Genomic DNA, 20,565 nt, shown 5'->3' on the forward strand with positions numbered 1-20,565 from the left:
AATCTCAGGGAAAATCTGAAAATGGAAGTACGGGAATGAAAGGTTAGTAAGCGAACTAATTTTCATATTCTTAGGGAAAAGTAGTAAATGATATTTTTTCTGTGCCAAAACTTTGGAAAATTCATCTTTGTTTGATATCAATAAAAATATCTTTTTAAAAAAGGACTCTGTCAAAATATACAACTGAAACAGATGTTTCTGCAACATAATATTGCTTAGTTTAAAAGAAACTATTTGTAATACATCTCATTCGAGTTTTGTAAATATCGGTTTTCTATCTTGGATTTGATAGTTATACGTTTGATGGTTGTTTAGAGTAGAATCTCAGTGGAAATCTGAAAATGTAAGCACGGGAATGAAAGAGAAGTACGAGCGAACTAATTTTTCATACATTAAGGGAATAGTAAATGATCTTTCTTACCTGCAAAATTTTTTTGGAAAATGCGTATTTGTTAGTAATCAAAAAAAAAAAAAACTTTTTAAGAAATGAATCTGTCAAAATATACAACTGAAACAGATGTTTCTGCAAAATAAAATTGCTTAGTTTAAAAGAAACTATTTGTAAGACAGCTCTTTCGAGTTTTTTAAATTTCTATCTTGGATTTGATATTGATATATTTGGTGGTCGCATAGGGCACAACCTGTGAAGCACGGGAATGAAAGGTTAGTACGCGAACTAATTTTTCATATATTTTGGGAAAAGTAGGAAATAATCTCTCTTACCTGCAAAGTTTTTTTTAGAAAAATGCATAGCTGATAGATATCAATAAAAAAATATCTTTTAAAAAAGGAATTTATTAAAGTTTACAACTGAAACAGATGTTTCTGCAACATAAAATTGCTTAGGTTAAAAGAAACTACTTGCGAGACAGATCTTTCGAATTTTCTAAATTTCGGTTTTCTGAATGGGAATTGATGGTCATAAATTTGATGATCATTTAGAGTAGAATCTCTGGGAAAATCTGAAAATGGAAGTATGGAAATGAAAGTTTAGAACTAATTTTTCATATTTCAATGGGAAAGAGTAAATGATCTATCGTATCTGCAAAAAAAAATTTTTTTTAATCGTCTTTGTTAGATATCAATAAAAAGAGAATTTTATTGTGAATTTTTAATTCACATCTTTTTTAACCCGTATTTTAATTATAAATACCACGCTGAAGAAAAATTCAGCTGTTACTTTTAAAATTCAGAAAATTATTTGATAAAGGCTCTTGATTGCAAAAAACGAAAGTTTTGAGTTACTGTAGGAAGATATCCTCTCAGAACTGCCCTCTAATTAAACCCACCGAAATGTTATTTTTTTATGCAGCCGTCTTTTGCAACATTTCAACATTTGTGTCGCATAGCATCAAAAAATTAAAGAAGAAAGAAACAAAACCTACCTCAGAGAAAAACGTAACAAAAAACGTTGAAATAATTCGGGTTTTTTTTTTTTTTTTAATATTTAATTTCCGTTTCGCAATACGAAAGTATCGCTCAATTTTCCTTTTCAGGTAATTTAGTAATCACCAATTAGACTTTTCCTACATTCTACAGCAACTGGAAAATATTTCTTCACACGACCCTTCGCGAAGGCTAAACTTAGTTACGCACTTTGTTTCTTAAACAGCAAGCTGATCTCCAGAACTTATTGTTATACTAACATCAATACAAATCCTTAAAAGTCAACACAAATGTCCTAAAAAATTTCATTTAAAAAGTTAAATTTTTCGTTTAATACTAATGGATTAGGGAAATCTAAAATTAACATGTTAACAGAGAGATTAGTTACTTTTCTTTGTAGTTACTTTTCTTAGTTTCTAAGTAGTAACTATGTTGCAACGTTTTTGCCTTGCTGCATTAAAAAGAACCATCGAAGCATTTTTTTTTTTTTTTAATAAATAATAAAATTTTCCTTTTTTTTTCCTTTGTTTTTCCCCTTTTTTTTCGAATTTCAGATTTTGTTTGAAGTTTGGATGACATTTTCCGATTTCAATGGTTTTATTAAAATTTTTAAGTTTTCGCCAGTTTTCGAACTTTCAGGCTTGTTACACGACCAGTAGATACTATTTCGTTCAATATCAACCTTTCCGTCTATAGAATTTAAAAAAAATGGCGTAAAAGTGCATAAAAATCTCAAAGAAACGAAGAAATTCCACATTTTTCCGAATTCAAAGGCTCGTTGTGCGATCGGAAGATACTATCCGATTTTAATAGATGTCGTAAAAATGTTGTAAAACAATAATTGCCTTTTAAGTCTTCACCAATCGAAACTTATTCGCGTTATAGCGACTTGAAAATAAAATTTGTTTTCTTTTTTTTTTTTTTTTTTTTTTCGCACGACACCAGCAGGTAAGTAAGGAGGAACCCCGTTATCCACTGATCGGCTCCCTTGTCGCAGCATTTAACTCCATGTTATTTTTTTTTTTTAAGCTTATTCTGCGTGTACTATTAAACTACGCCATTTCGTTCCCTTCCATGAAAGGCGTTACAAATTGCATAGTTAAAATAAAAAAACAAAAAAAAATATCCTTACTGTTTAAATTTAATGCTGCTCTCACTTGTTAAACTTTTAAACACGGGGGTCCCCATCGGAGGTCAAGGGAGTTCATCGTGACCTTCCAAAACATTTCCTTATTGGGCAAATTTCTCTGATAATTCGGAATTATCATTATTCAGCAAAATTTGGAGTTCTCTTCGGCAACATTATCATCATTCGGCAAAATTTGGAGTTCTCTTCGGCAACATTATCATCATTCGGCAAAATTTAGACTTCTTATTCGGCAAAATTATCATCATTTTGCGAAATTTGGAGTTCTATTCAGCAAAATTATCATCATTTGGCGAAATTTGGAGTTCTATTCGGCAAATATATCTTCATTTGGCGAAATTTGAAGTTCTATTTGGTAAACTTATTATCATTTGGCGAAATTTGGAATAATACTCGGCAAATTGAAAATTTCTGCCCACCCAAAAATAAAAGTTTAGGCAACCCTGTTTTTGAACTTTTAAATCCTAATTGCTCAGATCTTTTAAACTGGTAGAATCCATGTCAATTCAACAAGGGCTGTAACATGATGGTCTCGGATTTTTTTTTTTAGAATTTAACATATGTTAAAATTCATAAAATAATAAGAAATACTTTTTTTTTTTTTGCCTAAAAAAATTCCTAGAAATGACCTTAAGGCTGCAGAAACTGAAACCAATCTTTTGAGGAATTTGTGTGGGTTTTTTCCTAGTTGACAAGATTACAACAGGGCTTTTTTAGTCGCCATTTCTAAGTCACCCTTCGATTTAATGCGCTACAACCCACTTATACCGACATTTGATACCGACAACTTAACTTGATATTTGATTCGCTACCGAAAGTTGATCTTTTAATTCAAAAAACATAAGTTGGTAGAATCCATGTCAATTCAACAAGAGCTGTAACATGATGGTCTGGGAATTTTGTGAATTCTACATATGTTAAAATTCGTAAAAAATTGAGAAATACGTTCCCCTCCCCCCCCCCCCCCCCAAAAAAAAATACTGCACCGAGATACAGGCCGCCAAACATGGCGGTCCTGTCATGATTTCTCACTTGGGATTTTCGTCAAAATCTTTAAAGTACATTATCTCAGGAACAGTTGAACATATTTTGTTGCTGTTTGTTTTATTTAAAAGGATATTTTTTCTTGTTTAAAAACATATGCAACATTTTGAAATATACGCTTTAGTTTTTTTCCAGTCTTTTGAAGAAAAAAAAGTTAAAAATAATGTTTTTGATTTTTCTCAAATATGTCAATTTCAAAAATTTTCATTTTTTTTAAAGTTTATTAGTACCACTGAGCACTGCGTTCCTTGAAAAGGAGAGCTTCCACTTTTTCGTTTAACATATTTTAGAGGCATTTGAAAAAAAATGAGGGTTTTTAAGGAACTCTTTACGTAATTGCAGACCTGAAAATTCAAAAAAAAAATCGCAACAAGTGGCCAGAGAACACTTTTAATTAAGTTATGTAGTGGAAGTTTCATTTTGAGTAGCCATTTTATTCAGGATATGAAATTTAGTGAGAACAAGATGGCACATTGCGCCTAATGATTCTTTGGCGCTACGCTGAAAGGTTGCGTGGGGAAATACAGAGAATCGGCTGGACATAGCGTTCTCGTTTTCATAAAAAATAAAACTCCTGGATAAAGTAGAGACTCAAAATGAAAATTTCGCTACATAACTTAATTAAAAGTGTTCCCTACCTCTTGTTGCGAAAATTTTTTTTTGAATTTTCAGGTCTGCAATTACGTAAAGAATTCCTTAAAAACTCTCATTTTTTCAAATCCCTCTAAAATCGGTTAAACAAAAAAGTGGAAGCTCTCCTTTTCAGGGAACGTAGTGCTCAGTGGTACTAATAAACTGTAAAAAAAAAATTGAAATCGACATATTTGAGAAAAATCAAAAACATTATTTTAAACTTTTTTTCTCAAAAGACTGGAAAAAGAAACTAAAGCACATATTTCAAAATGTTGCACATGTTTTTAAACAAGAAAAAATATTCTTTTAAATAAAACAAGCCGTAATAAAATATGTTATACCGTTCCTGAGATTATGTACTTTAAAGATTTTGACGAAAATCCCAACTGAGAAATCATGACAGGACCGCCATGTTTGGCGACCTGTATCTCGGCCCAGGAATTTTTTTGGGCAAAAAAAAAAAAAAAAAAGAAAAACGTATTTCTTAATTTTTTACGAATTTTAACATATGTTAAATTCAAAAAATTCCCAGGCCATCATGTTACTGCCTTTGTTGAATTGACATGGATTCTGCCAACTTACGTTTTTTGAATTAAAATATCAACTTTCGGTAGCGAATCAAATATCAAGTTAAGTTGTCGGTATCAAATGTCGACATAAGTTTGTTGTAGCGCATTAAATCGAAGGGTGACTTAGAAATGGCGACTAAAAAAGCCCTGTTGTAATCTTGTCAACTAGGAAAAAAACCCACACAAATTCCTCAAAAGATTGGTTTCAGTTTCTCCAGCCTTAAGGTCATTTCATTTGACGCAAGAGGTGAGGTAGTGTTTACAAACTGTCTCTTTTTCATTAAAAATCAACCCACACAAACAACAAAAACTTTAAAGTCACTTGATTAATGATGTTTATTGTTGAAACATTTCCGTCAATATCTGTTTTGAGGAAATAACTCTACATCTAAAAACGTATCAAAGGAATTAAAAAGCTAACAAACTTTATTTCAAAATGCATAATATTTCATTAACTATTTGTTTTGTATAAATAAAAACTAGTCTTTTAAAAGCTTTGAACATGCTCCGGGTTTTCTCTAACCGTGTGTTAATTTATTTAGTAATTTTAAATTCTTACATCACTTTTCATTTTTGGTTTGTTATTAGTGATATTTTTGAAATAGCTTTAAGTGTTTCTTGTTGTGTTTGAAAAAAATATTTAGTAAATTTGGTGACAAATATGATGCATGATAAGAGTTTAGTATACATTTATATTGAGTCATTATGATTTACTTCATTGTTATTAATTTAGTTCAAAGTAGTTGACTAAAGAAGGCAAATACATAAAATGTTTGTTATGCTTAAAAAGGAGTTTCCAAAGCTATATATATATATATAAAAGGCAGGAGAAGTACTTATTTTAAGCTGTTCGCAGTGATAAGCTTGTTCAGGGATTAGTAAGTAAAAAATTGGTCTTCGCAGTGCTTCATTATTATTAATTTGCGATTCGTGATGCAAATATATTTTTGTGGACAGTACCTTACCATCCATCTATTATCTGAGAATCATTAAAATATCAAGCTCATTAGATCGCTAATATCTTTTTAACTTTTTACAATGCTCAACGGTTTTATATATTTGTTATAAAGTTTATGCATTGCTAACTTTAGTTCCTGAGCAGTATAAAAATAAATAGCTGCTCATCTATGACCTAATTTTGAATATTTTAATTTCAAATACCAATACGTTTCCTTAGTATGCTGTTTTCTGAAGAATTTAGGTTTTCTGAAAATTTGGCAAAGTTATTGGAACTTTTGTTATCAACAAACAAAATCTTGCAAACAAAATCTTGTGTAATAAATTGGTATTTTCAAGAAGAAATACTTTTATCTTGCTTATATCTCTTTACTTATATCTCTTGAATATAAGTAATCCAATTTCGGAAATCTATTGAATAATTGTTCATAGCAAGTGAAACTCATTTCAAATTAACAGCTTAGCTTATTCCTAGCTTTTTACAATGCAGGATAATAAAAAAAAACTTTTTATTTGTGAAACTTATTGTTGGTCCTTTAATGGAATGGATGCTCTATTTTTGCTGGAAATTGTTAACTCAAGCATACCCTTTATACAACAACACATAGGCGGTTCGTACGGGGGCAACTGCCTCCTCACTCCCAAAGTAAAGGGGTCTTGACCCCTCACTTTTCAGAGTTGAAAAGTAATAATCGATTTAAGAATTATTTTTTCTAAGGCGGTTTAATTTTTTTCACGAAAGTAAAAACTGAAAAATTTTAAATAAATGGACTTTTCTCATCTTCTTTCATAGGAGTGAAACTTTAAAATGAAAGGGGAAAGCCTATAGGGGCATTTCGTCCCGATTTTTGATGCCATATGCCATATTTTTAAAAGTTATTTAATCAGTAAAGCTCAATTTTACTTTTAAAAAAAAACAGCCTCAGGGGCCAGGCTCCATAGCCCCTACACTTCTATTGCGCCCTCCCCCCCTCCTTTTTTTCGTTTACCAGCCGCCTCTGCAACAGCAGATGAATTCGTCTGGTATTTCCCAAGAAATTTGAAAATATGTCAATTTTTAAAAGTGCTCATATAATTTCGGCTATGTAGTAATGACCGTTTTGTTCCTTCGTTGGTTTCTCCCAATTCAAAAATACGAAATTTTGCCAATATCGAATGCTAAGAAGCTCTTTTAATGTTAAAATTAGTTGCAAATTTTGTGTGATAACTTTGTGACGCGGATGATAATTTACGACTTTTTATTTAACGAATGGCTTTTTCTTATATTTTCACAAGTCTCCAGTAAAAATGATAAATTTGATTGATTTTGTTTTAAAGAAAAAGTTGTTTTACTTGAAGAAAATAGGACATTTGGCAAAACATTGATAAGAACTTTCTTCCATCTCTATATAAACGCATTTTGCAGTATTGCTTCGATTTTTATAGCATGAATATTTTGAAACTAGTTCTTGCTTGATAGTTTCATTGTTGATTTCCAAAGAAACTGAGATCGATATTAACGGAAGATAATCTGGGGCAATGTACGAATTTAATTTATAAGAAGCTTTTCATCAAGCTTTTACGACTGTCCCCGAAAATTCCAAGCTTTTATTTTGCGGAAGTAAAAAGGAAAAAAGATATTCCTTGTTGAATCAAGGATTTTCTTTTCCTCTCTAAAATACTGACGCATTTCCCCATTCAATAACTTTCGAATTTTGGGAAATATCCGTCTGCCTTCGACACTATTGATCAGCCGTAATGTATTTTTGTGTCTGTGTGATAAGGGTTTTTGAACTTATTTTTCCTTATGTTGTAAATTTCCCGCAATGTGTTATTCTACTTAATTATTATTATTTCTTTTTTTACGTTATGGCTACTTTCTTTCTTTTCTAATGTCCGAGTATATTTTTATCGTCTTACTGAAATATGTAATGATTATTATTTATTTAAAACAATTACTTTTCATAACGTAGCTCCAAAGGATTTACAAGCATTTTAAGGCAATAAGTATCATTAGAAAACCAATAGCTGTTTAACAGTTTAAAACAAACATTTCTTTAAACCAAAGAAGAAGAAATAATAGCTATAAAACTTAAAACTTTAGTTCCCTTTCATGCTTTAGAGAAATCAATTCAATGTTTACATCTCAGTGTTGATTTGAATCAGCATTTTTTCAATCTTTTAAGTAACTCATGGGATATGTATATTTTAAGTAAAACCAGATCATTTTTAGCTTTTAGTTAAGTCGGCTCTTTTTCAACTTTTGCCTTATCATTTCTCAGTGTTTATTTAAATCAGCATTTATTATTATTATTTTTTTTATTTATTTTTTGAATAAATCATCACATTTTTATTCTTTTAGTTTAATCAGCTACTTTTGAGCTTTCAGTTTAATAAGCCGGCCTGATTTCAACATTTGTCTAGTTCTTTTTTTAATCTTCATTTGAATTCACAAAATTTAAACTTTAAGCTAAACAATTACTAGTTTTTATCTAAACCAAAATCATTTCGCCATTTTGCTAAATTAAATCGTTTTTTGTTTTGATATACCGAGTCTTTCGGTTTAACCCTTCTCATTAATTTTCGTGCTTGATTTTTGTTTGTCTCAGTTTGAAAGAACTTCCTGAGATCTTGTAACAACGTTTAATTTTTTCAAAAACTTGTATTGAAAAAAATCTTTAATTTAAACTTATTCTTTAGGGTTTCCTAATTCACCAATGACATTGAATAACCTTCATTTTTGTGACTTTTATCCAACTTTTTATTATAATTAAATAATATACTTATGAAATAAATAAATACCTTTGTGCAACAAAGCAACAATAGTAAACAGCATAATATCAACCACAAATTAGCAATCTAATTGCAGACACATGTTTCGGGATTTCAAGGAATCTTTTTTTCAATACGACAGTAAATTTATTGCTAATTTATTCAGAAGTGGTTTAACTCAGACAAAATATTTATTTTGATGGAATTAGGTATGGTAAATTTTGGTTTAGGTTTCTTTTTATTTTATTTGTTTTGCTTACTTCCAATTTTTACTATTTAAACAGTCTTCTGTTCCACCTTGTTGCTTTTCTCGGGTGACGAAGTCATTACCATCATTTTGATTGGTTGAAAAACAGAACTCTGTCAAATTTAAAGAAAAGGGTCTGCATTTGGACGGCTCTTACTGCAACGTATCGGTAATGCAAAGCATAAGTCCAAAAATTGTAATATTGCTCCAAGCTTGCCTTTGGTAGGCGAACACCCTAAATATTTTTTTTCTTCAATATTCATTGCACCTTTCTGCAACTTTATACGATTATTGAACATGACATAAATATCACATTTTGACTACTTATCTGATGAAAAAAAAATTTCGATAGTTTTTTTTTATTTTTTCAATGCCATATTTTTAGCAAAAAACTGTCATTTCCTTAACACTTCCAGTGCCTTCTTTTTTTTCATAATTTTAAAAACTTTTTGTGTCTATCTCTTTGTGAGACACCAGAGAGTGATATGACCTTCCAATTTGAAAATAATTAACTAAAAACAGGTTTTATGGATAAATGTTTGAAAATTTCCCCCGAAAAACGTGCTTTCTGTCCCTTAAGTTCAATTGATCATTATTTCAAAACCACATACTGCATGTACATTAGCTTTTCGAGGTTTATGTCACAGTAATTTATTCAATTACCATTTTTACAAAGTTCCAGATCTTTTAAGTTAATACTTTTTTTGCTAGAGCTGTTGGCGCAAATAAAAACTTGAAAACGTGGTTGTGAGAAAATCAAGAAAAGTAAATTTCAGTTATAAGCAGTGCATTTGAGTTTAGTAAATTTCTTCTAGGTTTCTCAATAACTCGTCGCTTTAAAAAAACAATTGCGGGTTTAGAAAGAAAGACACTAAGGCACGCTAAATTTCTCAAAATCGATTTTTTGTTTTCGAAAATTAGGGTGTTCGCCTACCTTAAACTCTCGGAAATGAATTTTGGTTTCTCAAAGTGAATGTAAACCTTCCTCAATATCCTATGTAAAAACGTGCTCCGTATCTCTTGTAAAAGATAATACCAGGGAATTATTTCTGAAAAGGTAATGCAAGGGGTCGAAACTTTCGACTAGGGGTCGATATCGGAATTAAGGTTTTAAGGGAAGGTTACAATACTCCACAAAAATTGAATTTCTACAATGAGAAGATGGCTAAACTAACTAATCGTGCCTGATAGAGCTTTATTAAAAGGATTCAAATACTACAGCAAAGGTTAGTCTCAAAACAAAGCAATGAAAAAATTCATTTCTTAAAATGTACCTGTGAGTAAATATAATCCCTTTAACTGGCAAATTTACTTCAGATTTCAAGAGGGTGATAACTGATACTAATGTTTTGATTAAATATCGTCGCCTCAAAGCAGCAGTAAAACATCTAACAAGGAGAGGTTACGGTCTCGGAAATTCAGATCGGGATGAGATTTGGCAGATTAGTAGTATCCCTTAAGGGTACTCTCAGGGTAAAGTAATAAAGCGCACTAGCCACAAAATTCCGAGAAAACAGCCTTTAAAGATTTACGCGCAACTTATTAACTAGTAGAGATTGTTCGTAAACAAGCGCCCGGTGGTCATGTGGGCAGCGCGCTGGGGTTCCATGCGGTCAATCCGGGTTCAAATCCACTGCGAGTTTTTTTATTTTTGTTCATTTATAAAGTGACTATTACCGCTTTTTGCAGTTTGCAAAACTCTATTTACTATTCTCACAAACAAGTGATTACACATTTTTAGATATTATAAACTTTGACGAAGTAAATGATTTTTGCAATAAAAACATAATCAGTTTCTTTGTGGATGAGTAAGAATATTGTTTTATTGCATATAAGCAGGTAGTCAAATTTTAAAAAACCTAACCGTACTTATCGAGCAATGGTTTTGCTCCTTGATTCTGTTATTTGTAAATTTATCGTCTGCTGTATTTTTCATTGAATATTCAACTCTTTATTTTCCATCTATTATTGTTTGCAATGTTCATATTTGTTTTCATCATTAAATTTATTTATCGTCTGTGCTGTATATTAGACTGGAACATTCTATACCGTGAAAAAGGATTTCAGTTTTTAAAATATTGTGAATCGAAATGGTCGGTTATTGAAGTAATCCTGAAACAAATAAAATCTGTTGGCAAAATGGATCAAAATTCATTGCAGAGGGAATTGTTGAAGCAGAGATTAAAAGATGCGGTCGTTTATTACAAGAGCTTGCTTACTGAAAACCATTTGATTGCAGCAGAATCATCAAGTTCAATTTCTCATGAAGCAGTGTGTTAATGGGCGAAGAAATTTATGAACGTACTATGGATATGCTGGTTGAAAAAATATTTGTAACTGAGGACGAACTTGCTCATGAAAATGAAAACTGTGAGGAGGAACCTTTTGAGCAAGTCGAAATTCAAAGCTCATCAGCTGAATACGAACCAGCAGAAGAGAAAAAAAGAAGAGAGGTAGAGCATCTTCCTTTGGATTACAAAATTAAAGTTGTGAACATAGCAACGGCTCACCCCTCATGGAATCTACAAACGTTACAAAAGAAAGGTTAAAAAACAATGAATATTTATCGCAATGGGAGAAAGAAATAAAAAATGGAGGAAATCTATTAGATCAATACGATGTAATCAATTCTTGGACATATGATCGTTTTCTAGAAGCTCGAGAGAATTATCAGCAAGTTACTACTCGGAACTTGCAACAGTGGGCTTTAGCAGCAGCACGACAGTTTACAGATTTTGAATTTAAAACATCTGACAGTTGGGTAAAAAAATTCAAAAGGAAGCATGCCATTCGTCAGCGAAAAGTCACAAAATTTGTTTCAAAAAGAGAAACTGCGACAATCGAAGAAACTTTGGCTTCTGCAGACACTTTTGTAATCCAGACGTTATAGTTGATACCGAATTTCAAAAACGATTATGTTATCAATGCTGACCAAACAGGTAAGTAATTAAAAACTTATTTTACGATCTTCAGACCAAGGGCGGATCCAGCTTCTGGTTTAGGAGGAGGTCATTTTCAGAAAGGGAGGGGTAAAAGGGTAATTTTTGTGCGAAATGGGCAATTTTGTTTCGAAATGTCCCAAAAATGCAATTTTATTCTATATTTGATCATTTAAAAGATGGGTCATGACCCCCCCCCCCCCCCACAACCCTCTCTCTGGATCCGCGCCTGCTTTTGACAAAATATTTTAATTCCCATTTCCTTTTTCCAGGATGTCAGTATCAGTCGGCGTACAACAGGACTTTGGCTCGAAAGGGAAGTAAAACTATTTTCGTCAAAAGGCACGACATGAATAGAGTAATGCATTCATATACCGCTCAATATTCTTTTACCCTGTCTGGAAAAGTTCTGCCCTTTGTATTTGTTTGTTTACAAAAAGCAACTGGTATTTTTGGCCCCCGAATTCAAAAAACAATTGATAAATATTCACAAAAATATAAAAATGTCATAATAACATCTTCACAATCAGGAAAGGTAACGACAAGACTATACATCGAATTTTTAAACCGTTTGCTTGAAGTTTTATGTGGGAAAAGAAAAAATTTCTATTGATTATCGTCTCTTCGGGAGGACAAACAAAACCTGAACTATATGATTAAATTTTCCAGGATGATGAAAAATCTCCAACTTGGTCAGTTAAAGGGATTCCACCAAAATGTACTCCTCTTGTTCAACCTTGCGACGTCTATTTTTATAGACAGGTAAAGAATTTAATAAAAAATATACAAAATTGCGCGTTTCTCGTTGAAAATAATAGAGAAATAAATACCCGTGAAGACTGCATAAAAATACAATCAATTGTCCATCATCAACTGTCATCGCCAATTTTTGATAAAATGATTCGATATACCTGGTATACTTCTAAACATTCTGACAAAAGAGAAATTTTCCTGAATGTAAATGAAGTACGTTTTCCAACGACTCTTTCACAAAAAAGTTGATCCTGTAAGCAATCTTCCTTTATAAATTGTGCGAGATATCAAAACAGTTTTTGTTTTCCATGTTTTTATGATAAATATCATTCTGGTGTATGTATATAAATAACAACTATATTGTTAAAAATCATCTATAAATTAAGCTCCACAGTAATTTTGTAGCCGTTGTAATTCAAATTTTAACTTGTATCGATTTAATTTATCTCCATTTTCTCTATTAAAGGGCTTTACGTGTTTAAAAATTTCGCATTATCTTCAATTCAAATTGTACAAAGCTGTAACAGTTACTTTATAAATGAACAAAAAAAAAAAAAAACACTCGCAGTGGTTTTGAACCCGGATCGACCGCATGGAACCCCAGCGCGCTGCCCACATGACCGCCGGGCGCTTGTTTACGAACAATCTCTGCTGGTTAATAAGTTGCGCGTAAATCTTTAAAGGCTGTTTTCTCGGAATTTTATGGCTAGTGCGCTTTATTACTTTACCCTGAGAGTACCCTTAAGGGATACTACTAATCTGCCAAATCTCATCCCGATCTGAATTTCCGAGACCGTAACCTCTCCTTGTAAGCCTGAAAACAACATTAAGATATCCTACTTTTGCTTTGAGGTGACCATATGGAAGTGACGGGTAAACTTGGAAGGACAGTACTTCAATTCTTATCTTCTACAATCAGATTCCATATAGGTTTCCAGTCATCTAGTCATCCAGTCAACTAGTATCAAAATCACCATCGAAAACATGAATCATGTTTTAAATGATCAGCGCAGTATTTTCTTGTATGAGTTAGTTGCTTAATAACATAGACATTTTTGCATTCACCTTGACTAGAGGCCGAGTAAAATGTCATTCAGATAACGTCAGTTGCCACTAAGTGCTTTTTGAGGAAATAATAACTAACCTGTTTTCAGTCATGAATTTTAATTTTATCTGGTTACATTGAATCTTAACTCTAGTTGAAAATAAATTAGATAACTCCCAGAGATGGTTGAATAACGGTGATGCAATCCAATTAGATTTTCGTGATAAATAAGGAAGAAGAAAAGTGATAGCTGCATATGTTAAGCGGCTTTTATTTTATTCTGATACAAAATAATACACAAGCAGAAGCACAGGACTGCCAAACCAGGGGAAGGGGGGTGTCATGGCGCAGACTGAGAGATTGGAAATTTTTTAGGGTGTCTGCTGCTTTTAGGGTTATCTTTCTCTTTTTTTGGGGGGGGCTCTCTCTCTCTCTCTCTCTTTGATAGACTGTGGTGTTTGAGGGGTTGCCTTTGCTCTGGGGGTATGGACACCCCTGGCGAACAAGGAAAATTAAATATTTATGCAGTTACGGTAGAGTAAATAAATCCTCTAAACAGCTAATGCGGATTTTTACGTACTTAAGAAAATAAGTCCAATCAAAAAACAAGGGTTCGATTACGTTTCCGAAGCAAAACAATAAAACATACAATCTGTATAGAGCTTGTGGCATATTTGAAATACATTCCAAAAAAAAATTCAGTTTCACAAAAAATGTCAATTTGTCAACAAATAATCTATCGTTATATTGAAAAAGGGTTCGAAAAAAATGCTCGGTCCTTCCCCGTTGATTGAATTACAACTATTTGCTCGTTTTAACTCCAGCGACGGAATTAGAGTAAATGACTTTTTATTTTTAGATTTATTATCTATACTACATTTAACAGTAATATACGTGCAAGCAATTTACATCGGACATTAAATTCAGCGAAGGTCATTTTGCTGTATATAATGTCCGATGTCTGTTACATCTGGACTAAAGAGTGGAAAAAAACGCTTCGTTAATGTTTCTTAGGGCTATCTCTCCTGTTTATTGCTCCGTTGAAAGAGACGGTTACTTTTTTAACTTCAAAGCGCTGGTTATACACAAAGTCCAAATTGTTCCTCTTCGTCTTGGATCTCACGCTTACGATTCAGGTACAAAGTAAGTCGCTATTTCACTTCAGTTGTGAAAACAGCGATTTTTTTTTCTTAGTTTTTTATTGATTATTATAAATAAACAAAGTGCATATTGTTCCTCTGTGTATTGGATCTCACGCTAAACGATTCAGGTGCAAAGTAAGTCGTTTTTTCACTTCAGTTGTGAAAACCAATGTTTTTTTACTTGGCTTTTGATTGATTATTATATATGTTCAAAGTGAAATTCGTTCCCTTTCCTTATGGATCTCACGCTAAATGGTTCAGGCGCGAAAGTAAGTCGCTATTTCACTTCAGTTGTAAAAATCAATGTTTGTTTTCTTAGCTCTTGATTGATTCGTATGAGTAAATTGCAATTCGGTCTTATTCGTTTTGTATTTTACGCCAAACGGCTCAGGAGCAAAGTAAGTCACCATTTCACTTCAGTTAAGAAAACCAATGATTTTTTGGTTATATATATGGATTAAGTATTACTAATCAACAAAGTTCAGTTCGTTTCTCCTTGTTTTGGATATCCCGTTGAACAATTTATAAGCATGTTAAGTGGCTAATTCCCTTTAGTTGTGAAAATTAAAAAAATTTCTCTTAACTCTTGATTGATTATCATAAATTGCTTTCTGCGTTAGATTATTAAACTTAGAGACACAACCAGTTTTTAAATTCAGAGCCTTCATGATCGACTTACGAAAAGCGCTAGCTCTGATAGCTGTCTGAGCCCAGTTAAGGAGGTCGTGGGTTCGACTCCCACCGGTGCCCTGATTGCTATTTCTCTCACTTTGTGGTTCTTCTTTTCAGGATCATTTTGTCCGGATGCAAAGGGCTATGTTCGCAGTCCAATATAGGATGTAAACCAATTCAGCTTCTTGAATAGTAATATTCAAGAAGCTTTTAGATAAATTAAATACGTTACTTATTTTAGAATCGTTATTCACTATAATACTTCAATGTTGTAACTAAGCTCAGCAGTTAAAATCAATTTTCGATTAGAAAAAATTACAGCAATAAATTTGGTGATAATCACTCAAAAATGATGATTGTTCATAACGTTAATTCATGGCTTGAGTTAAAGGAAATATTTTGGTTTGATATTTTATGTTGGATGTGTACGAGCAAATACTTTAGATAGTTTACTTTTTTGATCAGTTGGAAGACAGTGTGTTTACGTAACTTTCAACAGATGGAAGGAAGTCCATTTTAATAACAAACGCCCTTCTCATCGACACTTATTTCTTATATATAGATATGTATTGCAAGATTAACGATTAGAGCTTGTACATTTTTTGTTTTCAAATTCAATGTTCCACCAAGTTGAACAATAAGATTGTAGACACAAACATATAAGATTCAGTTTTGATTCTTGGTACTTTTGTAAATAATCATTATTATTATTATTGTTATTATTAGAGTAGTTGTTTCTTGCAAGCAGCATCTTTGATCAGATATTAAAGCGACAGTAGTTTCCTGAAATTGTTTTAGAAAACGTTTTAAATGATAAAGCATACAAAATATTTTTAAATACTTACATTTTACATTTTTTTTCTCTTGAAATATTTTTTTTCCATTTAACTTAATGAAATAACCCCTGATCGAATGTACCTATGTAATTTACAAAGGAACTTTTTAGTTCTGAAAAATCCGTTCCTTAGATTTTCAGTATCAACAGATCAACTCCTGAGTATGATTGAATTTAGCTTAATTTTTTTTAATCTACCATGAAAACGCAAGGCAAAGAAATTTTTCTAAACTGCATTAATATTAAAAATACAAGAGAAATTAAAAAGGAGTAAAATGTTTGGAGAGTAGCATGAATTCTATTATGTATGTACCAGCACCACCAAATGCGATATTATTTCTGGCTAGATTGTTTTTTTTTTTTTTTTTCGTTCATTATGTTTTGACTAACAGTTTCTGAAACCTTTTAAAAATCATTTCCGTCAGATAGCTTCCATTTTTGTGCCGAAAGCATGGTTTCCAAAGTGGCGAAAATGTAATATTAAACAATAAAAATGCCAATAACCTTAAAATAAGCTTAACAGCAAGTAAATACAGTAATCTATCATTTACAATACAATACAATACAAATGTGACGACCAGCAACAGGCTCTGGGCCCAGCTAGGTTGGTCCTAGTCTGTTTATAAGTCCCCAATGAAGATCGGTGGCCCTCTTAAAACTATCCACCCCCTTACTTGTTACCGTTACCTCCTCTTCCGGTAAACTGTTCCAAGTGCCCACGACCCTATTTATACATCGGAACAAGAGAACGATTACCAGAGAAAAAAACCTAAGCTAAACAGATTTCCTAAATAAAATTTAACTTTTCAGGAGAAACAAAATTTAAAGTAAAAAATAGTTGAACAAATTAATGTTTCCCAATCGGAGCGTCATTTCCTTGTTGACCAGAGTGACTGGAGTGGTGCATCGGGGTGGTTTTACATTTTGGTTGTTGGTACTGACAAAAGTTAATATTTTAGTCACAGAGAAACAAAGTTATTTTGAAAATATATTTTTTTTATTATAGTTAGGTTAGATAAATTATTCTTTAACGGTACTGACACCAGTTAATATTTCAGTCACAGAGTCACAAACCAATTTTGAAAATATAAAAAAATGAACAAAAATTCGATTTATATGGTTAAATAAATTACTCTTTAACGGTACTGACATAAGTTAATAGTTCAGTCACAGAGTCACAATATTTTAAAAATATATATTCAAAAAAAAAAAATTAAATAAATAAATAAAACAAAAATTCGATTGATACGGGTAAAATACATTATTCTTCAACATTATGTGCGTACATATTAATTTTTTCTGCAGGAAATAATAATTTGGACAATAGAAGGTTAAGTAAATTTTAAGCAAAATATTACTTCTTTTTGACTTTTTTGGAGATATGGTATAACACCAGGATGCAGTTTGATAAAATATTTTGCAATGAGAAGGTATTCCTTTAACTATCTAAAACTAAAAGAAAACATAATAGTTATCAGATATATATGACAGCACCGAAATACTACTTGCAAATTGTATACTTGTTTGAAAAACTGCCAAACATTGGGAAAGTTTTTAAGCATTCATCTCACATCTAACAGAAATAACAATAAAAATTAATTCGTGTAAAATATTTCAGGTGGGCAAGCATCCAATTCTCAGCCCTATAATTATATATTAATTAAAACAGGAGTCGAAGTCTACAGTCAAGTTTCGTCTTTCATTCATAATTCCAGTTATCCAACTTAAGCGACACGACTTTTAATCTGCTTTTACTTCTTGTTGAACTTGAAGGACAAATAACTAGCTTGGTTTTGGTAATAAACGAAAATAGCTCCCCGTTTAAAAAGCATATTTGTCCCTGTATGCTTGCTGCTCGCAGACATGAAATCAGACAGAATTTTCGACAGTGTTCGTCCTTTAATCCCAGGTCGGTTAAATGCTGGTAAGCGTAACTTTTTTATTTTGTAGAGTAAAATCGTTATTTACACAGAGTATGCCAAAAATATCAAAGCGTCCTTGAAATATTGCTTATTCAGTGAACCTACGTTATATATATATAACTCCTTTGAGTATATTGGGGATTTTTTATGTGTGCTCACAAATTCGTTTTTTTATTTTTGAACAATCACGATTGCTTATTGCTTTCATTTGACCGTTCTTGGCGTCCGGTTCCTTTTTCAGCTTGGGACACCAGCACCACCGCCCGTCGACCTCTGCAGGCGCGGCTGTCCCTCGGTCCTGAGCTATCCGCTTCTCCTGGTCCATGTCCAGGCACGATAGGCGTCCATGTCCTACACACACGCACGCTCACACACATACAAACACACGACTTCACACACATACACACACACACGCTTACGTGCATACACACAGGTCTACGCACACACACACAAGCCTACACTTACACACACAAACCTACACACACACACAACTATGCACACGTAACCGCCCAAGAGGAGAGGCAGGCTTGGGGGAACAGGAGCCGTTTCTAGAAACAATAACTCCAATGAGTAGGGTCTTGTCGCAGTTCGTGATTGCGAAAAACATAATTTGAATTAAAAATTTCAGAATTCAAATTAATTTTCTTTTTTTTTTTTTTTTGTTGTTGTTTTTTTTCCCCTCTCGTGCAGGGTGTTTTTTTGAGCAATCACGATTGCTAATTGTTTTCACTTGACCGTCCTTGGCGTCTGGTTCCTTTTTCAACCCCACCGTCCTCTGCAGGCGCGACTCCTACGGTCCTGAGCGCTGTCCCCCGGAATCCGCTTCTCCTGATTAGTGGCATCCATGTCCTACACACACACACTCACACGCATGCTCATACGCATATACACTCGCACATACACAAACACGCGTGCCTTTACATATACGCCAATGTGCATACACACAGGTCTACGCAAACACACTGGTCTACACATACACAATTATACACACGGAACCGCTTAAGAGGAGGGGCAGGCTTGGGGGATAGGAGCTGTTTCTCGAAACTACAACTCCAATGAGTAGGGTCCTGTCGCAACTCGTGATTGCGGGAAACGTAAGTTGAATTCAAAATTTCAGAATTAAATTTTTTTTTTGTTCGAAATTTTTTTAAACGGTACATGAAAATTTCAATCATATTGAGACTCAATCGACAAAATTATTTGTAAAACAGATAAAATTCATAATGAAACGAACGGTTTTGTTGATGCGATTTTTTTATGTGACCCTTAAACAGGTTTGAGTGTATAGCATTGTATGCCCTTTTAGCACTATTTTTAAAGAGATTTCTACAAATAACGTAATTGATTGTCAATTTTAATACAACTCTCAAACGTTGATGGGTTTCGTAAGCCTGCATAAACTTTTAGTTCATTGAAACCAGAAATAATTGGATTTTTATCTAAAACTCGTTTTCAATGTATTTAGACAGCTTTACTTGGATTTTTTGTTTATCTTTTCTATCTAACAATCCTATTTTGACAAAATATCGATATTTACTACTTGAATTTTGTTCGTAATTTAATTGAACAATCAATTTCAAAAACTAGTCAAGCGACAAGCTCTAAATTTAAAAAAAAAATTGTTATCTTTGTATTAAAATTTTTCTACAAGGATTAACGTTGTAAACTAAAAGGGATACAAATTTAGGTATATTTCTTTCAATAAACAATGTTATAATAATCACTGAGTAATCTAATATGGTGATATAGATGCTTTCCTAAAATTAGCAATTTTATCTCTTGGTTGGTTTTTGAAATAAACGATTCAATTATTTTGTCGTAAAACTGCTGTTCGTTCTTTAAACATAAAGCTTTATTTCACTTAGTCAATACTTTCCATTTGAACTTTAAATTTTGTTTTTGCATTTAGAGTAGAGTCACATATTTTTACCTCAGTTTAATGTTTCAATTTCAGTAATCCACACAATTACAAATTATGACTATAAGCTAATGTTTCTGTTATTTATTTTATACATAACTTCGTTTTGTTATTTTAACTTCAAGCACGGATTTGGTATTTTCACTTGATCTCAATATCAATACCGACTTAGATCTTTCTTTTAATATTTCATTTACATTAAGAGTGTTTCAGAAGTAAAAAAAAATTGTGCCTTTGTACACAAATAATAAAATATAAAATCGAATTAATTTCACGCACAAATAAGCAATTAAATTTCAGGCGCATGCTTCAAGGTTGAAATCCCTCAATGAATTTAAAACTGTTACCTTTGGTAAGAAAATGATCCGAGTAAAGGATTTACCTGGATGAATTTCATGGAAAATTTCACAATACTGCATTCGTAATGGGATTCCAACTCTGAAAAGCGTGCCTGCAATTTAATTGCATATTTGTGTGGTTATTAAGCTGATTTTCAAAAATTGTCTATCCAAAAGACAATATGGGTATTCATGAGTCACCTTTTCTTTTTCCTGAGTACTATACCGTTGTCAACTGACCCCAACTTTGAGAGCATGACATCTTAA

At 32.3% G+C, this 20,565-nt stretch overlaps 1 protein-coding gene across 5 annotated transcripts in view; it reads left to right on the forward strand.

Moving 5' to 3' along the window:
• LOC129231234 (ectonucleoside triphosphate diphosphohydrolase 1-like) overlaps positions 1-20,565 on the forward strand; it is a 107,581-nt gene that overhangs the window by 25,516 nt on the left and 61,500 nt on the right. Inside the window, exon 1 of one of the 5 annotated variants that reach the window (XM_054865503.1) lies at positions 17,949-18,029. The exons of 3 other annotated variants lie outside the window; for them this stretch is intronic. In XM_054865503.1, coding sequence (XP_054721478.1) covers positions 17,984-18,029 — 46 coding nt within the window. In that variant the 5' untranslated portion in view covers positions 17,949-17,983. Of the gene's footprint in view, positions 1-17,948; positions 18,045-20,565 lie in introns of those variants that run through there. One more of the 5 variants, XM_054865502.1, reaches the window with a different exon arrangement.

The sequence above is a fragment of the Uloborus diversus genome, chromosome 10 (genome assembly GCF_026930045.1).
Source record: "Uloborus diversus isolate 005 chromosome 10, Udiv.v.3.1, whole genome shotgun sequence".
Lineage (NCBI taxonomy): Eukaryota > Metazoa > Arthropoda > Arachnida > Araneae > Uloboridae > Uloborus > Uloborus diversus.